The sequence below is a fragment of the Leucoraja erinacea genome, unplaced genomic scaffold, assembly GCF_028641065.1.
Source record: "Leucoraja erinacea ecotype New England unplaced genomic scaffold, Leri_hhj_1 Leri_409S, whole genome shotgun sequence".
NCBI lineage: Eukaryota > Metazoa > Chordata > Chondrichthyes > Rajiformes > Rajidae > Leucoraja > Leucoraja erinaceus.
In genome coordinates, this window is record NW_026576310.1 from 68,519 (window position 1) to 90,025 (window position 21,507).

The 21,507-nt window shown below is 48.2% G+C and overlaps 1 protein-coding gene across 1 annotated transcript in view; it reads left to right on the plus strand.

Moving 5' to 3' along the window:
• Positions 1 to 21,507, plus strand: part of LOC129693744 (nephrocystin-1-like) — a 71,194-nt gene that overhangs the window by 20,048 nt on the left and 29,639 nt on the right. The window contains 4 exon segments of the mRNA XM_055630515.1: positions 3,710 to 3,890; positions 10,583 to 10,684; positions 12,618 to 12,767; positions 12,769 to 12,809. Of these exon segments, the coding sequence (XP_055486490.1) occupies positions 3,710 to 3,890; positions 10,583 to 10,684; positions 12,618 to 12,767; positions 12,769 to 12,809 (474 nt within the window).

Consider the following 21,507-nt stretch of genomic DNA (forward strand, 5'->3'; position numbering starts at 1 on the left):
AGATGATACAACGGTGATTGGCCTCATCAGCAACAACGATGAGCTGGCCTACAGGGAGGAGGTCCAGCACTTAGCAGCATGGTGCGCTGACAACAACCTGGCCCTTAACTCCAAGAAGACCAAGGAGCTCATTGTTGACTTCAGGAAGTCCAGAGGCGGCACGCACACCCCCATCCACATTAACGGGATGGAGGTGGAACGTGTTTCTAGCTTCAGGTTCCTGGGAGTCAACATCTCCGATGACCTCTCTTGGACCCACAATACCTCTACTCTGATCAAGAAGGCTCCTGAGGAGACTGAAGAAGGTCCATCTGTCTCCTCAGATCCTGGTGAACTTCTACCGCTGCACCATCGAGAGCATCCTTACCAACTGCATCACAGTATGGTATGGCAACTGCTCTGTCTCCGACCGGAAGGCATTGCAGAGGGTGGTGAAAATTGCCCAACGCATCACCGGTTCCTCGCTCCCCTCCATTGAGTCTGTCCAAAGCAAGCGCTGTCTGCGGAGGGCGCTCAGCATCGCCAAGGACTGCTCTCACCCCAACCATGGACTGTTTACCCTCCTACCATCCGGGAGGCGCTACAGGTCTCTCCGTTGCCGAACCAGCAGGTCGAGGAACAGCTTCTTTCCGGCGGCTGTCACTCTACTCAACAACGTACCTCGGTGACTGCCAATCACCACCCCCCCCCGGACACTTATTATTATTTATTCAAATCGTTTGCTATGTCGCTCTTCCAGGGAGATGCTAAATGCATTTTGTTGTCTCTGTACTGTACACTGACAATGACAATTAAAATTGAATCTGAATCTGAATCTGAGCATCTATGGAGCGTTGGAAATAGTTCTCCTTCGCTCCATAGATGCTGCTGCACCCGCTGAGTTTCTCCAGCATTTTTGTCTACCTTCGAGTTCCCAGCATCTGCAGTTCCTTCTTAAACAATGTGTTTTAGAATCTGCCTCAACTAACTCCTCTGATACCCATTGTATATACCCACCACCCTCTGTGTGACTATATAGTATCTTACAAAGAAACATAGAAAATAGGTGCAGGAGTAGGCCATTCAGCCCTTCGAGCCTGCACCGCCATTCAATATGATCATGGCTGATCATCCAACTCAGTATCCTGTACCTGCCTTCTCTCCATACCCTCTGATCCCCTTAGCCACAAGGGCCACAACTAACTCCCTCTTAAATATAGCCAATGAACTGACCTCAACTACCTTCTGTGAAAGAGAGTTCCAGAGATTCAACACTCTCTGTGTGAAAAATGTTTTTCTCATCTCGGTCCTAAAGGATTTCCCCTTTATCCTTAAACTGTGTTCCCTTATCCTGGACTTCTCCAACATCGGGAACAATCTTCCTGCATCTAGCCTGTCCAACCACTTTAAGAATTCAGTAAGTTTCTATAAGATCCCCCCTCAATCTTCTAAATTCTAGCGAGTACAAGCCGATTGGAAAGGGTGAGATAAATTAAGGGCAGGTTTTGTTATCATAGACTGAGGATGTACTTGGCGTATTGTGTTCAGTTTTGGTCACCCTGCTGTCAGATGTTACTGAGCTGGAAAGAGGGTAGAGAAGAATTATGAGGATGTTGCCAGGACTTGAAGGCCTGAGCTACGGGGAGAAGTTGGGCAGGCTAGTACTTCATTCCTTGCAGTGTAGAGGTGATAGGGTGAATGCATAGTTCATTTGCCCAGGGTAAGGGAATCAAGAACCAGAGGACATATGTTTAAGGTAAGAGGAGAAAACTTAATGGGAACCTGAGGGGCAACATTACCACCGCCATTCAATGTGATCATGGCTGATCATCCCCAATCAGTACCCCGTTCCTGCCCTCTCCTCATATCCCCTGACTCCGCTATCTTTAAGGGCCCCATATATCTCCCTTGAAAGTATCCAGAGAACCGGCCTCCACCGAGGCAGAGAATTCCACAGACTCACCACTCTCTGTGAGAAAAAGTGTTTCCTCATCTCCGTTCTAAATGGCTTACCTCTTATTCTTAAACTGTGGCCCCTGGTTCTGGACTCCCCCAACATCGGGAACATGTTTCCTGCCTCTAGCGTATCCAAGCCCTTAACAATCTTATATGTTTTAATAAGATACCCTCTCATCCTTCTAAACTCCAGAGTATACAAGCCCAGCCGCTCCATTCTCTCAGCATATGACAGTCCCGCCATCCCGGGAATTAACCTTGTAAACCTACGCTGCACTCCCTCAATAGGAATAATGTCCTTCCTCAAAATAGGGGACCAAAACTGCACACAATACTCCAGGTGTGGTCTCACTAGGGCCATGTACATCTGCAGAAGGACCTCATTGCGCCTATACTCCTCTTGTTATGAAGGCAAACATGCCATTCGCTTTTTTCACTGCCTGCTGTACCTACATGCTTACTTTCATTGACTGATGTACAAGGACCCCCAGATCCCGTTGTGCTTCCCCTTTTCCCAACTTGACACAATTTAGATAATAATCTGCCTTCCTGTTTTTGCTACCAAGGTGGATAACCTCATATTTATCCACATTAAACTGCGTCTGCCATGCATCTGCCCACTCCCCCAACCTGGTGGGTATATGAACGAGTTGCGAGAGGAGGCATTTGAGGCAGGTACTATAACAACATTTAAAAGACACTTGGACAGGTGGATGGATGGGAATGGTTCGGAAGGATGTGGACCAAGCATGAGCAGGTTGGATGAACTTAGATGGACAATGTGGGTGGCAGGGGCGAGTTAGGATAAAGGGCCTGTTTCCATGCTGTATGACTCTGAGTCCATGATTAATTTGATTTAATTTATTGTCAGTGTCTTCAATTAAGAGACAACAAAAGTAATTTTCCCTTAGTCATACAAAAAATAAAATTAGAAACACAAAAACACCGAACGAAGTAGTCCACAACACGAACATCCCCACAGCAGCACCAAAGTTCCCCTCTGTGAGGGAAGGAACCAAAGTCCAGTCAACCTCCTCACCGCTGATGTTCCCCCAATGTTCACCCGTGGTCGTGGCCTCCCGAGCACCCTGTAGTCGCCGCTACGGGCGGCCCGATGTTCAGGCCCTCTCGCCGGGAACGATGGAACCCCGACGTCGAACGGAAGAACATCCTCAGCGGCCTGGACCTCTGAATCGGCCACCTTCCACCTTCCACCGGAGTCCGCGGCTCCCGATGTCGACAGGCCGCGCTGGGCGGAGATTCGCGCTGGCGACCCTCGGCAAAGGGATGTTAAAGTCAGCGCCGCCCGCGTTGGGAGCCCCGCACCCACAGCTCCGCGATTTTAGAACAATGGCCCAGCTCTCCGGAGCTCCAAGCGGCGATCCCAGGAAGGCCTCGCCCGCTCTGCGATGTATCGAGCGCAGCGCCGCAGATGCTAAAGCTCTGGACCGGTCCCGGCAGGAAAGGCCGCGCCAATCCAGCTAGTAGGCTGCGTGAGAGGGGGGGGGCGGGGGGCAAGGGCGCGGCTTAGATAATAGTAATGGTAAGGAGGGAACCAGTGAAGGACGGTTCCCTCCTTACCCTACCCGCTTCCCCCCCCCCCCCCCCCACATAAAAATAAATAAATAAAACGAAAAAAACACACTCTAAACATAACAAAAAATAAAAAAGCCAACCAAACCGTGGGCGGAGGCAGCTAGCAACAGGGCCACCGGATGTCAGGATCTGCAACTTCGAGCCTGTGGAAATAACCTGACTCATTTACTGTTGACAGGAACGTAAAGAGCAAGGCCGCCGCCGCCGCAGCGAAACAGAGGAAAAAAAGCGATGAAGACGATGAAGATGCAGACGAAGAAGAGGAGGAAGGAAGTGATGCGGATGAAGAATCTGATGGAGAACTCTTTATTACAATAAGCGATTTTCGAGCTCAGGAAGAACATGATCTGAGTGTTAAGGTAAAGTTTCATGTATTATGATACGATACGATAGAGCTTTATTTATCCCAGGAGGGAAATTGATCTGCTAACAGTCATAAAACAAAAATAAAGGAAAAGGCATTCGACTGTTGGCTGGCTGGCGTGTGCACAGCGCTGGGACCGGAATTACGTCAAAGGTCATATATGATGGGAGCAGAATTAAGTCATTCGGCCCATCAATTCTACTCCGCCATTCAATCGTGGCTCTCCCTCCTAACTCCATTCTCCTGCCTTCTCCCCATGACACCCGTACTAATCAAGAACCTATCTATCTCTGCCTTTAAATTATTCATTGACGGCCCAATGTAATAATCAATAATACATTAATAACCGCAATACTAGGTAACCATAATTGTGCAAAATCAAAGTCGGTCGTGCAACCATAGAAGATCACAGTTGCTGAGGTCAGTGTTGTGCAGTGTTCAAGAGCCTGATGGTTGTTGGGAAGAAGCTGTTCTTGAACCTGGAGGTCACGGTTTTCAGGCTCCTGTACCTTCTTCCCGATGGTAGCAGTGAGATGAGAGCGTGGCCAGGGTGGTGTGGGTCTCTGATGATGCTGGCTGCCTTTTTGAGGCAACGACTCCTGTAGATCCCTTCGATGGTGGGGAGGTCAGTACCTGTGATGGACCTTCGACGGTGGGGAGGTCAGTACCTGTGATGGAGCGGGCAGTGTTCACCACTCTGTGTGTACATCCTTTCGAAGGTGGGCAGGTCAACAACATCGGCCTTTTGACCACACTGCACTGGTCTGGTTACCCAGTGTGACATTATTAATTGATCACGTTATTGACTATTGCATGTTTATTTGTTGTGTAATTGCATTCAGGGGCATGTAAGGCTGTGGCAAGTAAGAATTTAATTGTACCATAGCACCTGTCATTTGCAAACCCTTGACCCTTGAATAGTCCACATTAATCAAGGAAAGTTAGCATGTGTTTTTGGGGATGAACTAATCATTAATATTTTTCAGGAGGTCACAAGGGTGTGGATGAGGGCAGTGCATTTAATGTAATGTATGAGGGCTTTAGTACAATATGGCAGGGATTTAAAAAGCAAGACTGTAGGATTGCCATATTAGACGATGAAGTGTAAGTAAGTTTATTGGCCAAGTATTCACATACAAGGAATTTGCATTGGTGCTCCGCCCACAAGTAACAACATGACATACAGTGACAGTTACGAATGACTCTGAAAACACTAAACATTAATAATAATAAAACATTAATGATAAAACACCATTGATCAAGCGTGTGGATGAACATGTGCATGATTATGAGGATATTGCCATGACTAGAAAATGTAACAGTGTGCCATGGTTGAGTACACAGTGAATGGCAGGGCTCTGGGTAGTGTTGTAGAGCAGAGGGATCTAGGAGTACAGATGCATGGTTCTTTGAAGGTCGAGTCGCAGGTAGATCGGGTGATAAAAAAACTCGTTTGGCACATTGGCCTTCATCAGTCAGAGTATTGAGTCTAGAAGTTGGGAGGTCATGTTGCAGTTGTATAAGACGTTGGTGAGACCACATTTAGAGTAGTGTTTTCAGTTCTGGGCACCATGTTATAGGAAATATGTCAGGCTGAAAGGGTACAGAGTAGGATTTTGCCAGGGCCAGAGGATGTGAGCTATAGGGAGAAGTCGAGTAGACTGGGACTCTATTCTATGGAGTGCAGGTGGATGAGGGGTGAAGGCAGGAACGGGGTACTGATTGGGGATCATCAGCCATGATCATATTGAATGGCGGTGCTGGCTTGAAGGGCCGAATGGCCTACTCCTGCACCTATTGTCTATTGAGATCTTATAGAGGTGTACAAAATCATGAGAGGAATAGATGCACACAGTCTCTTGCCCAGAGTAGGTGAGTTGAGGACCAGAGGACATAGGTTCAAGGTGAAGGGGAAAAGATTTAATAGGAATCTGAGGGGTAAAGGGTGGCGGGGTGTATGGAACGAGCTGCCAGAGAAGGTAGTTGAGGCTGGGATTATCCCAACATTTAAGAAGCAGTTAGACAGGTACATGGATAGGACAGGTTTGGAGGGAAATGGACCAAGCACTGGCAGACAGGACTAGTGTTGATAGATAGATAGATAGATAAATACTTTAATAATCCCCTTATTCAGGGGAAATTCAGATGTCCTTGCAGCACACTAATAAAAATACAACATAGCATTCGAGAAGTTTAACATTAAAACATAAAAACATCCCCCCACAGTGGGAACCACTGTGGGGGAAGGCACAAAGTCCAGTCCCCATCCTCTTGCCACCCAGAGTCGGGCCTATTGAGGCCTCCACAGTCGCTGTTACGGGGCCCGATGTTCCCGGCCATTCTCGCCGGGTGATGGTACTCCGGCGTCGGGAGAACCCTCAGCGGGGTACCAGGAACGGCCGCCTCCCTACTGGAGACCGTGGCTTCCAAGCCAACAGACTGCGCCGAACGGAGTTTCACACACTGGCGATCTCGGCGAGAGATCCCAGGCTCCGGGATGTAAAGTTCAGTGCCGCAGCTGGTCGCTCCACAGAATCGCGGCTCCACGATGTTTTTATCGGCGGTCCCAGCATACTGGAGTTCCAGCGCGGCGACCCAGGCAAGGCATCGCCCGCTCCGCGATAGCGCTCCAGCGCTGCGCCGCCGCCAAAGCCGAGATTCTGGCCAGGTCCCCTCAGGAAACGTCGCTCCAGGACCCGCTGGTAGGCCGCGAGGACAGGTCGAAGGTGCTGCTCGGAGGAAGGCAGCCTCTCCGACCAGATAGGGACTTGAAAAAACAGTTTCCCCCTTCCCCCCCACCACCCCCCACACATAAAAAGATTAGACCCCCCCGACTACACACTTTAAACCCACAACTATCCCCAGTCCTCGCCGACATTTTCAATCTCTCACTGGCCCAGGGTGTTGTCCCCACTTGCCTCAAGACATCAACCATCGTGCCAGTGCCCAAACAGTCAGCTACAGGGAGTCTCAACGATTTCCGCCCAGTGGCACTCACCCCTGTCATTGCAAAGTGCTTTGAGCGGCTGATCTTGGCTCACCTCAAAGCCTGCCTCCCCCCCACACTGGACCCCCATCAGTTTGCCTACCGGACCAACAGGTCTACAGAGGACGCCATATCGGCGGCCCTACACTCTGCCCTGACCCACCTGGACTACAACAACTCCTACATCAGGCTGCTGTTCATTGACTTCAGCTCTGCCTTTAACACCATCATCCCAGCCAGCTTGATCACCAAACTCAGTGGACTTGGCATCTCCACCTCCCTCTGCAACTGGACACTGGACTTCCTCACTAACAGACCACAGTCTGTTAGGGTCAATAACCTCACCTCCTCCACTATAACACTGAACACCGGAGTGCCACAGGGCTGTGTGCTCAGCCCTCTCCTCTACTCCCTCTTCACCCACGACTGCATCCCAAAGTACGGATCCAACGCCATTATTAAGTTTGCTGACGATACCACGGTAGTAGGACTGATCAGCGACAACGATGAGTCAGCCTACAGGGATGAGATCCAGCACCTGACCACCTGGTGTGCCGACAATAACCTCATCCTCAACTCCAAAAAGACGAAGGAGATTATTGTCGACTTCAGGCAGACCAGAGGAGGCAGTCATACCGCCATCCATATCAACGGGACTGAGGTGGAGCGCGTCTCCAGCTATAAATTCCTCGGAGTGCATATCTCGGAGGACTTGTCCTGGTCCCTCAACACCTCCAAGCTGATCAAAAAGGCCCAGCAGCGCCTTTACTTCCTTAGGAGGCTCAAGAAAGCCCACCTGTCCCCCCAGATCCTGACCAACTTTTACCGCTGTACCATAGAGAGTATCCTGACCACCTGCTTCACGGTATGGTACAGCAGCTGCACTGCTGCGGACAGGAAAGCACTACAACGGGTGGTGAAAACCGCGCAGCACATCATCGGTGCCCCGCTCCCTGCCATGGATGCCCTCCACCAAAAACGGTGTCTGAGACGGGCTGGGAAGATCATCAAAGACCCCTCACACCCTAACCATGGACTGTTTGCCCTCCTCCCATCAGGGAGGCGGTACAGGAGCCTCAGGTCACGTACCAGCAGGATGAGGAAAAGCTTCTATAACAACACAATCACATTGCTGAACTCGGAGTCCCGCTGATAGATTTCTCTGGTCCCTCCATCCCCATTGTTTAATCATTCTGTATTTCCTGATTATTCTGTATCTTCTCTCTTTCTATTTTTTTCTTGTTTTTTTTCTCTTTATGTACAACTACTACGGACTGACGCAAAACTGCATTTCGTTGTACTGATACTTGTATTTGTGCGATGACATTAAAGTTGAATTGAATTAAACGTACTAAAAATAATAAAAAGAAGTGAAAAAAACGGACAGCTGCAGGACTGGCAGCCGTTCAAGACAGCGCCCCGTCCTAGGACTGGGACATGTTGCTGGGACATGTTCTCCGATGTGGGGTGAAGGGCCTGTTTATAAGCTATATCGCTATTACTCTATCACTATTAGTAGGCTGGATTTGGTTTACTTGGAACAGAAGGAGCTGAAGGGAGATTTTATTGTGATGTATAAAGTTGTGAGGATTCTAAATGGAGTAGATGAGAAGGACTTGCTTCCCTTAGCCAATGGGTCAAAAACCAGAGGACGTGGGTGTCGGCTAGCCCATGCTCAGTGACTCCAAGACAAGGGGTAAAAAGAAGGCATACATTTCAAGTTATTATTAGAAAATAATATTAGAGTCCAGAGATGACTGCCCAGTTGAATGGTAGCAGCAGAAAGTGTCCTCACATCCACTTGAGTGTGTACTTGTGTGTGTACTTGTGTGTGTACTTGTGTGTGTACTTGTACACTGATTCACAGAGACATGGACAAAGATCTAGGATCATGTCTTAGATTGGGTAGCTTTCTAATTGGTCCAGTTACAATAGTTCGCTCTGTTTCATCAATTTTCTGATTGTACGGTTCCTAAAATGCAGGCACAGCAGAAAACGAATGTCATATTGGCCTTTAACATAGAAACATACACAATAGGTGCAGGAGTAGGCCATTCGGCCATTCAACCCTGCACCGCCATTCAATGTGACCATGGCTGATCATCCAACTCAGTATCCTGTACCTGCCTTCTCTCCATACCCCTGATCCCTTTAGCCACAAGGACCACATCTAACTTCCTCTTAAATATAGCCAATGAACTGGCCTCAACTACCTTCTGTGGCAGAGAATTCCACAGATTCACCACTCTCTGTGTGAAAAATGTTTTCCTCATCTTGGTCCTAAAGGATTTCCCCCTTATCCTTAAACTGTGACCCCTTGTTCTGGACTTCCCCAACCATCGGGAGCAATCTTCCTGCATCTAATCTGTCCAACCCCTTAAGAATTTTGTAAGTTTCTATAAGATCTCCCCTCAATCTTCTAAATTCTAGCGAGTACAAGCCGGGTTTATCCAGTCTTTCTTCATATGAAAGTCCTGACATCCCAGGAATCAGTCTGGTGAACCTTCTCTGTACTCCCTCTATGGCAAGAATGTCTTTACTCAGATTAGGAGACCAAAACTGTACGCAATATTCCAGGTGTGGTCTCACCAAGACCCTGTACAACTGCAGTAGAACCTCCCTGCTCCTATACTCAAATTCTTTTGCTATGAATGCTAACATACCATTCGCTTTCTTCACTGCCTGCTGCACCTGCATGCCTACTTTTAATGACTGGTGTATCATGACACCCAGGTCTCGTTGCATCTCCCCTTTTCCTAATCGGGCACCATTCAGATAATAGTCTACTTTCCTGTTTTTGCCACCAAAGTGGATAACCTCACATTTATCCACATTATACTGCATCTGCAATGCATAACAAGAGGAGTCGAGTATAGGAGCAAAGAGGTCCTTCCGCAGTTGTATGGGGCCCTAGTGAGACCACACCTGGAGTATTGTGTGCTGTTTTGGTCCCCTAATTTGAGGAAGGACATTCTTGCTATTGAGGGAGTGCAGCGTAGGTTCACCAGGTTAATTCCTGGGATGGCGGGACTGTCATATGCTGAGAGAATGGAGTGGCTGGTCTTGTACACTCTGGAGTTTAGAAGGACGAGAGGGTATCTCATTGAAACATATAAGATTGTTAATGGTTTGGACAGGCTAGAGGCAGGAAACATGTTCCTGATGTTGGGGAAGTCCAGAACCAGGGGCCACAGTTTAAGAATAAGGAATAAGCCATTTAAAACGGAGACGAGGAAACACTTTTTCTCAGGGAGTGGTGAGTCTGTGGAATTCTCTGCCTCAGAGGGCGGTGGAGGCAGGTTCTCTGGATGCTTTCAAGAGAGAGCTAGATAGGGCTCTTAAAAATAGCGGAGTCAGGGGATATGGGGAGAAGGCAGGAACGGGGTACTGATTGGAGATGATCAGCCATGATCATATTGAATGGCGGTGCAGGCTGGAAGGGCCGAATGGCCTACTCCTGCACCTATTGTCTATTGTCTAAATGGGCTCCGCACTTGTGGTGGGGAGTCACTGGGCCGTGTCCTCCTCCAGTACTTCATTTCCACGCCAGAGCTTAATGGAGTTCCCTCTGTCCCAGAGGAGACGTCATCTTTGCAGATCCCTGAAGGAAGTTCAATGGAACGAAAATAATGCCTCCGCTGTTTAAAATAATTGCTTGTCACACAGCTTAATTACAATATTGATTTGTTCTGATGTTGCAGAAAGGTGAAGTGATTACAATCGTTAATCAAAATCGTGATGGATGGTGGCTTGCCAAAAATGCTAAAGGAAAGGAAGGTCTTGTCCCAAAGACTTATTTACAGGTCAGATTTTTACAGTTTATTTTGTATAGTGTTATCGTCCCAAAATCATTGTTGCCATCTCAGTCCCCTAATTCTTGATTCTATTTCCAATGTCCTGGATCTCAGTTCAGTTTAGTTTATTGTCACGTGTACCGAGGTACAGTGAAAAGCTTTTGTTGCGTGCTAACCAGACAGCAGAAAGACAATACATGATTACAATCGATCTGTTCACAGTGTATAAATGTTGCTGTCTTGTCAGCCTCCCTTCGGTCGTGGCTGACCAAAGAAACATAGAAACATAGAAAATAGGTGCAGGAGTAGGCCATTCGGCCCTTCGAGCCAGCACTGCCATTCAATATGACCATGGCTGATCATCCAACTCGGTATCCTGTACCTGCCTTCTCTCCATACCCCCTGATCCCTTTAGCCACAAGGGCCACATCTAACTCCCTCTTAAATATAACCGTGGGTGTCTCCAGGTTGCTATTCCCTATGTGGAGGACGCCTGTGCGTGACTTTGTTTAACGTGGGGTGACTGGTGCACAGACAGCCACCCCACGGTCCTTGACAGATCTGGGTCAGGATCCAGTGGCATGGAGTCCAAGACGACCGGAGACCCTTTTCTGCTGCAGCCTTCATCCGCCTTCCCAGCCGTTGTGATGCTCCACTAAGGTCAGCCATCGTCCTCCGCCTGTTCCACCGTTGAGGTCTTGGTTGGATTGTTCTTTGTCAGAGACCTCCCCCTCGACCTTACCGCCATGGGTGGCCCTACCAGGAGCATAGCTCCAGACGGCATCGCTCTCAGGATCTCAGGTCCACACAAGATTCTCCACCACGACAAGGTGACAATCCACGGAGAAGCCTACTCCGCCATTCAATCATGGCTGATCTATCTCTCCCTCCTAACCCCATTCTCCTGTCTTCTCCCCATAACCCCTAAATCCCGTACTAATCAATGAGACAGTTTGTTCCCAGCTGTTATCAAGCAACTGAACAGTCCTTTCACCAGCTAGAGTGTGGTCCTGATCTCCACATTGGCTGATATCTTTCTTTATGCAAACGTTATCAGACTTTATCTTGCTCCAAATGTTTAAGAAAGAACTGCAGATGTTGGAAAAATCGAAGGTGGACAGAAATGCTGGGGAAACTCAGCGGGTGAGGCAGCATCTATGGAGCGAAGGAATAGGTGACGTTTCGGGTCGAGACCCTTCTTCAGACTGATGTGGGGTGGGGCGGGATTGTCACGTGTACCGAGGTACAGTGAAAAGCATTTACTGAACCTGTGTACATGTGACAATAATAAACTGACATACTACTAGCTACATGTAGAGGATGCACAGACTTGTGTTGTTCTCTCTGGAATGTCGGAGGTTGTGTGGGGGGGGGCTGATAGAAGTATATCAAATTATGAGAGGTATAGATAGACAGTCAGAACCTTGTTCATACGAAGGAAAAAAATCAATTTAGAACGGAGACGTGGAAACACTTTTTCACACAGAGAGTTGTGAGTCTGTGGAATTCTCTGCCTCAGAGGGCGGTGGAGGCCGGTTCTCTGGATGCTTTCAAGAGAAAGCTAAATAGGGCTCTTAAAAATAGTGGTGTCAGGGGATATGGGGAGAAGGCAGGAACGGGGTACTGATTGGGGATGATCAGCCATGATCACATTGAATGGCAGTGCTGGCTCGAAGGGCCGAATGGCCTCCTCCTGCACCTATTGTCTATTGTCTATTGCCTATTGTCTCTCATAATTTTACATTCTACTACAAGGTTAGCAGACAAGCTTCTAGCACCTTGCCTATTAATTTTGCTTGATGCATTTGTGTTCTATTAATAAAACATTTTAAATATGATTCCATTGCTAATAATTGACTACATTCTAAATTAAGTTGTACTGGCCCAAATGTAAATTGAACACATGCAAACACAAACTGCATTCCTGCTCTCTCAACTACAGGTGTACACTCAGCAGATTCCAGTGGCATCAAATATTAATAAAGATGAGGAGGAGGAGGAGGAGGATGCTGAAGAAAGCGAGGAGGAAGATGAGGAGGAGGAGGAGGAGGAGGATGAGGATGACGAGGAAGATGAGGATGACGAGGAACCTAAAAACAAAATCGAATAAGCTAAAAGTACCAGAGCTGCAGAGGTATTCCATTCCCTTGCTCAATAGTTCATTTCCTTGGTTTAAACAGCTGCCACTTTGGTTTAGGACTGCGCTCTGAAAGGTAGGACTCAAAGTGCTGGACTAACTCACCAGACCAGCAACGTCCTTCCCTCCCTCCCTCCCTCCCTCCCTCCAACAGGGCATTCGGAACTGGCCTCCATCAGTCAGGGTATCTAGTATAGAACGTGTAGGCAGATGCTGGCTAAATAGTAAATAGACAAAAAATGCTGGAGTAACTCAGCGGGTCAGGCAGCATCTGTGGAGAACATGGATGGGTGACGTTTCACAGAGTGCTGGAGTATCTCAGCGGGTCAGGCAGCATCTATGGAGCTAAGGAAATAGGCAACGTTTTGGGCCGAAACCCGTAAGGGTTTCGGCCTGAAACGTTGCCTATTTCCAGAAGGATTTTGGCCCAAAAAGTTGCCTATTTCCTTAGCTCCATAGATGCTGCTGCACCATAACTCAGCGGGTCAGGCAGCATCTGTGGAGAACATGGATAGGTGACGTTTCACAGAGTGCTGGAGTAACTCAGCGGGTCAGGCAGCATCTGTGGAGAACATGGATAGGTGACGTTTCACAGAGAGCTGGAGTAACTCAGCGGGTCAGGTAGCATCTGTGGAGAACATGGATAGGTGACGTTTCACAGAGTGCTGGAGTAACTCAGCGGGTCAGGCAGCATCTGTGGAGAACATGGATAGGTGACGTTTCACAGAGTGCTGGAGTAACTCAGCGGGTCAGGCAGCATCTGTGGAGAACATGGATAGGTGACTTTTCAGGGTGGGACCCACTTCCAACTAGAGTCTGAATAAGAGTCTGAAGAAGAACTCTCGACGGGTGGTGTACATACCTCGAGGGGCGGGCCTGGCTGGCTCGCCCGCTGTGGAACCGGGACCCCTCCCCCCTTAACTCAGTGGGAGCCATGTCCCAGGCTCGTCTGCTGCTCGTTCCAGAGGACCTGGAACTGGAGAGGAGGGAAGAGGGAGATGGCAACGGCGGTGGACGCTGGGCAAAGAGCCAGTGAGAACACCAGGGGGTCTTACCTTGAGCACCCTCAAGGTGGGCTGCGGGAGGCACCCCCTGTACATGAAGGCTGAAGGTGGGCGGGTTCACCGGACGGAGGCGACGGATGCAACGGGCCTTGACGGCCAACTGCAGCTGGGACTGTGAAATGGCTCCAAAACCTGGCGACTCTTGCATATAGACTCAGTGGGCTATTTCTATGTGGTATGTACTTAATCAGAGGTTGTACTTATGGCAATAACCTTATTGATCTGGATGCCAAAAAGTGAGTTTCACTGCAGCTTGATGAGAATAAAGGAACATCGAAAAATTCCCGATGTTGGGGGAGTCCAGAACCAGTGGCCACAGTTTAAGAATAAGGAGTAAGATCATTTAGAACGTAGACGAGGAAACACTTTTTCATACAGAGCTGTGAGTCTGTGAAATTCTCTGCCCCTGGTGGAGGCTGGTTCTCTGGATACTTTCAAGAGAGAGCTAGATAGGCCTCTTAAAGATAGAGGAGTCAGGATATATGGGGAGAATGCAGGAATGGGATACTGATTGTGGATGATCAGCCATGATCACTTTGAATGGCGGTGCTGGCTCGAAGGTCCGAATGGCCTACTCCTGCACCTATTATCTATTGTCTATTGAAAGAGATTTTATACATTATTCGATAGAGGACGGTTTGCTGAACGCTGCAGTCCCCACCCAGCCTCAGAGCTGCTCGAGAACAATGGGATGTAATTCCATATCTCCCATCAACTACCGTTGTGGTTTATGTGAATGCACCACCAATTAATGGTAATTTATGTTTTATTCTGTTGCTTCAAGACTTTCTTGTACTTTCAGGAATTATCCTGACAGTTGCATTTTTGCAAATGCACTTAAAATTGCGAAGGAAATGGTTGTTTTCTTGCCGATTCCTATTCCATTAGCTCATGTTATTCTAACAATACAGTGGCTGAGAGTGCATCAACTACTGCATGAAGTGGCTAAACAATGTCTGGAACAGAAATATTCAACACTGATTTCATCATTTCATCTCCACGGGTGGCAGATGTAGTATAGCAATTCTAAATGATGTTGAGCTTATAGATGGAATAACCAAAAATAACATCTTATGCAAACTGTCCGTTTAAATGTTGCCTAGATGTTTTTTCTGATTGGAGGCATGTCACCAGTGGTGTGCCACAGGAGTCAGCGTTTAGTTTAGATTAGAGACATAGCACGGAAACAGGCCCTTTGGCCCATCGAGTCCGTGCTGACCAGCGATCATCTGAACAAAAACGAGGTACTGATTGTGGAGAGACTAAGCGGCGGTTGGGCGATCGTTTCGCCGAACACCTCCCCTCAGTCCGCAAAAACCTACCTGAACTCCCGGTAGCTCAGCACTTCAACTGCCCCTCTCATTCCCAATCCGACCTCTCTGTCCTGGGTCTCCTCCATTGCCAGAGTGAGCAACACCGGAAATTGGAGGAACAGCACCTCATATTCCGCCTGGGCAGCTTGCATCCTGATGGCATGAACGTTGAATTCTCCCAATTTTGCTAGCCCTTGCTGTCTCCTCCCCTTCCTTAACCCTCGAGCTGTCTCCTCCCATCCCCCCCGCCCTCGGGCTCCTCCTCCTCCCCTTTTATCCTTCCTTCTCCCCCTCCCACCCCCCATCAGTCTGAAGAAGGGTTTCGGCCCGAAACGTTGCCTATTTTCTTCGCTCCATAGATGCTGCTGCACCTGCTGAGTTTCTCCAGCAATTTTGTGTACCTACTGATTGTGGATGATCAGCCATGATTACATTGAATGGCGGTGCTGGCTCGAAGGGCCGAATGGCCTGCACCTATTGTCTATTGTCATTGTCGAACACCAGCACTATCCTACGCATTAGGGACAATTTGCAGAAGTCAATTAACATACAACCCTGTACGTCTTTGAAATGTGGGAGGAAACAGGATCACTTGGAGAAAACCTATGTAGTCACATGGAGAATGTGAATGCCATGTGGTTACATAAAAAGGCAGCAACTACACCGCACGCCACTCTGCTGCCCCCTGGTGCTAGACCTACTGTTGTTATAGACATTAACAATTTGGATGGCAATGGTATTGTTTTGCAAATGACGCCAAAATTGGGGCATTGTGGATGGTGAGGAACGATATCTATTTGCAACGAAATCCAACTCTGTTGGGATTGTAGGCCAAGGAGAATGACAAATGGAATTTAACTCTGACAAGTGCCATGTGTTTACTTTGGTGTGTCAAACTAGTGAGGGACTTAAAGGGCCTGTCCTACTTGCATGCGATTGCATGCGTCTGGCGCGATCGCTTGTAGCGATCGTGGTCGCTTGAGGCGTATGGGCCGCGCGGGGCCGGTCCCACTTCCAAACGCGGAGGCGTATGGAGTTGTGCGGGGCTGGTCCCGACATCGCGCGGGGCTCCGAAAATCCCGCACTGTCCGAAAATTCCATGCGCCAACTGCCTGTCAGCCCGCAGCCGCATTGAGGGCGTACGCAGCGTCTTCACGGCGTACGCCTAGCGCGTGGCGTTGCGTTCGATGACGTCACCGCCCGGTGTGCCATTGCGTAATGACATCACCGCCCGACGCCGTGCGACGTCCAAATACAGTCGGTCGGTCCAAATACAGGGAGAGGTTGGATAGGCTGGGACTTTTTTCCTTGGAAATGTAGGAGGCAGTCCTCCTCCGCTGAGGCAGCCCCGAGGATTTTTCTAATCGATGACAAATAAAAGAGGTATGAGTGTTTAAAAAATCTTGAGATCAGCTGATTGGTCCTCTCGCCTGTCAATCACAACAATGAAGGTAACGCCCCTTCCGGGAAGGGGGGTGGGGTGGGGGGGGGGGGGGGGGCAGGACTATAAAACCCCGGATGCCTGGACGTGAATCAGTCACTCTGGACGATCGCGAGGGAGAGTCCACAACTGTGATTCTAAGCTGTGAATCAACTGAACTGTGAGTCTGCAATGTACTTGCAATAAATGATTTGATAGCCCTTAATGACAATGCAATGAGTTGTTTGGCAATTTGGTGGCCTGCACTCTGCTTGAAATGCTATGAAATTGAATTTGGTGGCCTGCCTGCACTCTGCTTGAAATGCTATGAATTAGTAAGATTAAACGAGAACTTACCAGTTTGAAGTTTGATCTGTATTTATGAGGAGTTACGATGAGGGATTACGTGAAGAGCCCGCTCAGCACGCATGCGCGGCATACTTCAAAGCAGCGGAGTGGAATCACAGATAGACACAGCTATTGAAGTAAACATAGTAAAGAAAAGGAGACATCAGTTTATCAGTTTGACCCATATTAATGAGGGTGGGAGCGGAGGGCACGTAATCCCTCATCGTAACTCATGGTAAATTCTCGTTTAATCTTACTATTTTACTTCAGGGTTCACGTGAGTGACTACGTGAAGACTTCAAAGCTCTGTGATTTCAAACCATGTAACAGTTATTACTTCACTCACTGCCGAAGTCCTTGAGGGAGGAAGTGTGTTATCGTAATCAACCAATGAATCTGTTTGTAGAAAAACACAATGGTATTTTTTAACAATAACAACAAAGAAATTAAATTGCTCCCCTGGGCTTAAATTAAATATTTGCAGTCTGTAAAAAAAATTTTTGCAAATAAAGCAGGTTTTGCCAACGGCTTATTATAAAATTTCTGAACGGTCTTTCCCCCCGACCATCCTGCTGTAGCCAGGATGTGGTCTATAGGCACGTCCATTCTTTTAGCCGTCGACGTGGATGCTGCCCTGGTGGAGTGAGATTTGTACATGTTAGTGTTTATCCCAGCAGCTTTTAGCACCTGCTTGAGCCATCTCAAAATGGTTTGGCTCGTCACCCGACCATAAGGTTTTTTATGACTGACCCACAAGGCTTTTCATCTCCCTCGAATATTTTTGGTTGTGTCTATGTAGGATAATAGGTGGGTCATGGCACATAACCGTGGTTCTGGCGGGTAAGCCCGGAATTCCACGACTGGATTAGGTGTTCCTGGTCTGCTCTGTTTGATCATTCCCTGGATAACGACAGAGATCTGGTCTGGAGCTGTGAGCATGCTGTCCAGTTGCAATAGGAGTAGTGACTGGACCCTTTGTGCAGATACAAGTGCCATCAACATGAGTGTTTTGAGCATAGATGGTTTCAGGTTGAGGGATCTGGCTGGTGGCCATCCCCTGAGGTATGTCAGGACCACACTGACATCCCATGTATGGGTGTACCTTGGTCTAGGGGGTTAGAGTTGTAAATACCCTTCATTAGTTTGACCACCAGCGGGTGGGACCCCATGGCCTGTTGTCCTGGAGCTGGTTTTAAATAGACAGACAGGGCACTTCTAGCTGTGTTGATGGCTCTGTAGCTGCGTCCTTCATCATGGTGAAGGTTCGCCAGGAATCCCAGTACGTTGGTAACTGTAGCGGTTGAGTAGGTGGTCCCTGTATCCAAGCAGTACCTCTCCCATTTTTTGACGCTGGACAAGTGCTGTTTTTTAGTGGATGTTCGGAGGGATGCTGACATGGTGTCGACGGTTTGTTTTGATAATCCCAGTCGCAGAAGTGGTTTGTGCAGAATCTGCAACCCAGGAGTTTGATTTTTTCATGGCACGGGTGGCTTGTGCCCGACACTGGGTGTTAATAACTCTGGGTCACCGGGGAATACCATCGGAGTTTCAACAACCATGTCATGGAGTATTGGGAACCATGGCTGCGTAGGCCAGTCGGGTACTATCAAAATACCTGAAGCAGAGTCCATTTGTATTGTGCGTAGTCCCCGACTGATGAGGCAGAAGGGAGGAAATGCATAGAAGAAGAATTTCCCCAATCCAGCGTGAATGCATCTACCGCTGCTGCCTCAGGGTCTGGTTCCCAAGTGACATACATAGGTACCTGGTGATTTAGCCTTGATGCAAATAAATCGATATCTGGCGTGCCATATTGCTTGATAACTTTTGCAAATTTTTTGGGGTTTAACATCCATTCGATGTTATTAAATTTACGTGACCTGGTGTCTACCACTGTATTTAGTTTACCTGGCAGGTAAGTTGCTGATAGTCAAATATGTCTTTCAACACACCATTGCCAAATTGTGTTGACCAACTTGTCGCATGATACCAATTTTATGCCGCCCATATGGTTAATGTAGGCCACCACTGTAGTATTATCTATTTGTAACCGTACATGCAAGTGATGCATATTTGTGCATATGCTTTTAAACCATAAAAGTCACCCAACATCTCTAGATAATTAATGCCCAGTGTAAGTGGTAATGATGACTCTGGGTTAGTCCATCTACTACCTGTGCTGGATATAGTTAGTTGCTCCCCAGCCTTGAGCACTGGCATCTGTTTGGATAACTAACGTAGGGTTAGTGATGATAATAGAGCTGAAAACTATGCCAAACGTTTTTTTGCCCACCACTGTAGTTCTGATATTGCTTCAGTGGGTAACTTCATGACATGATCATAATGACCTGTATGTCGTTTTGGTGCCTGTACCTTTGCTCTTTGTAAGTTTTGACAGTGCAAAGGTCCGAATTGTGTAGCCGGAAATGCTGCTACCATTTTCCCAATCACTCTGTTACTTGTCGAATAGTTGGTAGTTCGTTGACCATTAAATTGTTGCATGATTGTGCCAATTCAACTGTTTTGTCTCTTGGCAATGTTACAGTCACGTAAACTAAATTAATTGTGAAGCCCAAGTAGTCCATGATTGTGGATGACTTCAACTTAGATTTATCTGGATGTAAGACAATCCCAGGGTTTCAAATAACTGGTAGCTGATACAGCTAACATAGTCAATTCCATGGTCTTGCCTACTATTTAAGATATCATCAAGATATGCCATGACAATATGTTTTTGTCTTCTGAATATTGCCAGAGCTGGTTTTAGTATCTTGGTGAATAATCTTGGGCTGATGTGAATCCATTGGGTAACGCTTTAAACTGCCATAGCTGCCCCATCCAGGTAAATTTCAGGTATCTGCGATGATCCTTATGAACGATACTAAATAGTAAACATCTTTAAGATCAATGCTTGCCATGAAGTATCCTTTGGAAATTAGTTGTTTGGCAGTAACAACCGTTTCCATTTTGAAATGTATATACTTAACAAACATATTTAGTGAAGTTAAGTCAATGATGATGCGACATCCACCATCTTTTTTGGGTTTAGTGAGTATATTTGATACGAATTCCAAGGGTTCATGTTTTCCCATGATACCCTTTGTAATTATTCTCACCAGTTCAGCTTGTCCCTCTCGTTTCTTTAACGGAGAGGGAAAATACCCTCTGGGATGAATGTTGAACTGGTGGCAATTTTTCTAGTATGAATTGTATTTGTATCCACTAATGCCACTGAGTATATACTGATCACTCGTGATAGACTCCCGTGCTTGTTTAAACAGGTGTAATCTCCCCCCTGTTAGTATTAAGCCCCTATTCTCTATATGCTGGTAGGAACCAGACCCACATACCTCCATGGTTATGGGTATTCTGCTGTTTCCTGCCGGTCCAATGAGTCTTGCACGTTGTCTGACGTGGCGGTGACGTTGGGGGGTGGCGCATTTTCCATGGGGTCCGCTCTGGGCCCTGGTCTAAAGAAGACTTCCGGGGATAGAATGCGGACCCGGAGCTTTCACCAGTCCCATATGGTAGTTAAGCCCTCTTCCATATCCTTCATGTGCTTTGTGAGGTTTTTTGCCAAAGAGCAGTGGGTCTGGCTCAGTGGCTGGGGTTTTGCACAACCCCGCAAATTTAGGATTTTATGGCAGGTCTTATGATTTGTTTACGAAGGTTGTGGTCATCTCCGTATTCGTCCACGGAACGAGCAAACGATGTGATGGCTGACGTCAGGAGCCTGAGGATCCGCTGCAGTTTTAGCTCCTGGTTCCGAATATTTGCCCCAACGTGCCCCTAGTTTTGGCTGTTTACAGCCGGCACTTTAAGGGACTCACAGTTCTCTGGAGCTGTATACGTTTCTAAGGCCTCATTGACCACCTGCTCCTGTAGGGGCCTGTTGGAGAGGTGGTTAATGCTGGCCGCTGGTTTGGCCTTTAACGGCCTCCTGCACGTGGGGCTGCCACGTAGCGGTCCACCACACCTAGCAGCTCTTCCTGTTCCTGCACCCCTTGCATACTCCCGAGATCTTCAGCCATCGTCCCCTCTTCTTGACCAGCCCAGTCCTGGCCACCAAAGCTACCCTCGGGTAAGGAGGAAGCAATGGGCAGTGCACAAGGCACTGTGGAGGGAGTGTCTGAACTCCCCCTGCGAGAGCGCCCCTCACGAAGCGCGTCTCGCTGGAGCTCCTGCTCCAGGAGCCGCTCCATGCGGCTCAGGCGGCTGTCTCTCCCCCGGGCGGGTGGAGAGACGTCCCCGTCCGACAAGTCGGAAGCCACCGGCCGGACGCCTCTTCCGTGGCTTTACTTCCAGCCCGCTGCTCAGGCGCTAGCGGGCTGGGCTCGGCACAGTCGGGGAATAGCGGAGCGCCCGGTAAACGGTCCTACTGCCTTGTTGCTGCCCCCCCCCCAGATGGAACGCTCCTCTGTGGAGTCGAGTGGGGGACAGGTTTGTCCAAGAGCCTTTCTTCTCTGCCTGAAAAGCAGAAGGCTCTCCTGTGAAAGAAAACCCGGCCTCGGAGCTTACCTGACGGTCCGTTCTTTCACCCGTAGCGGGAG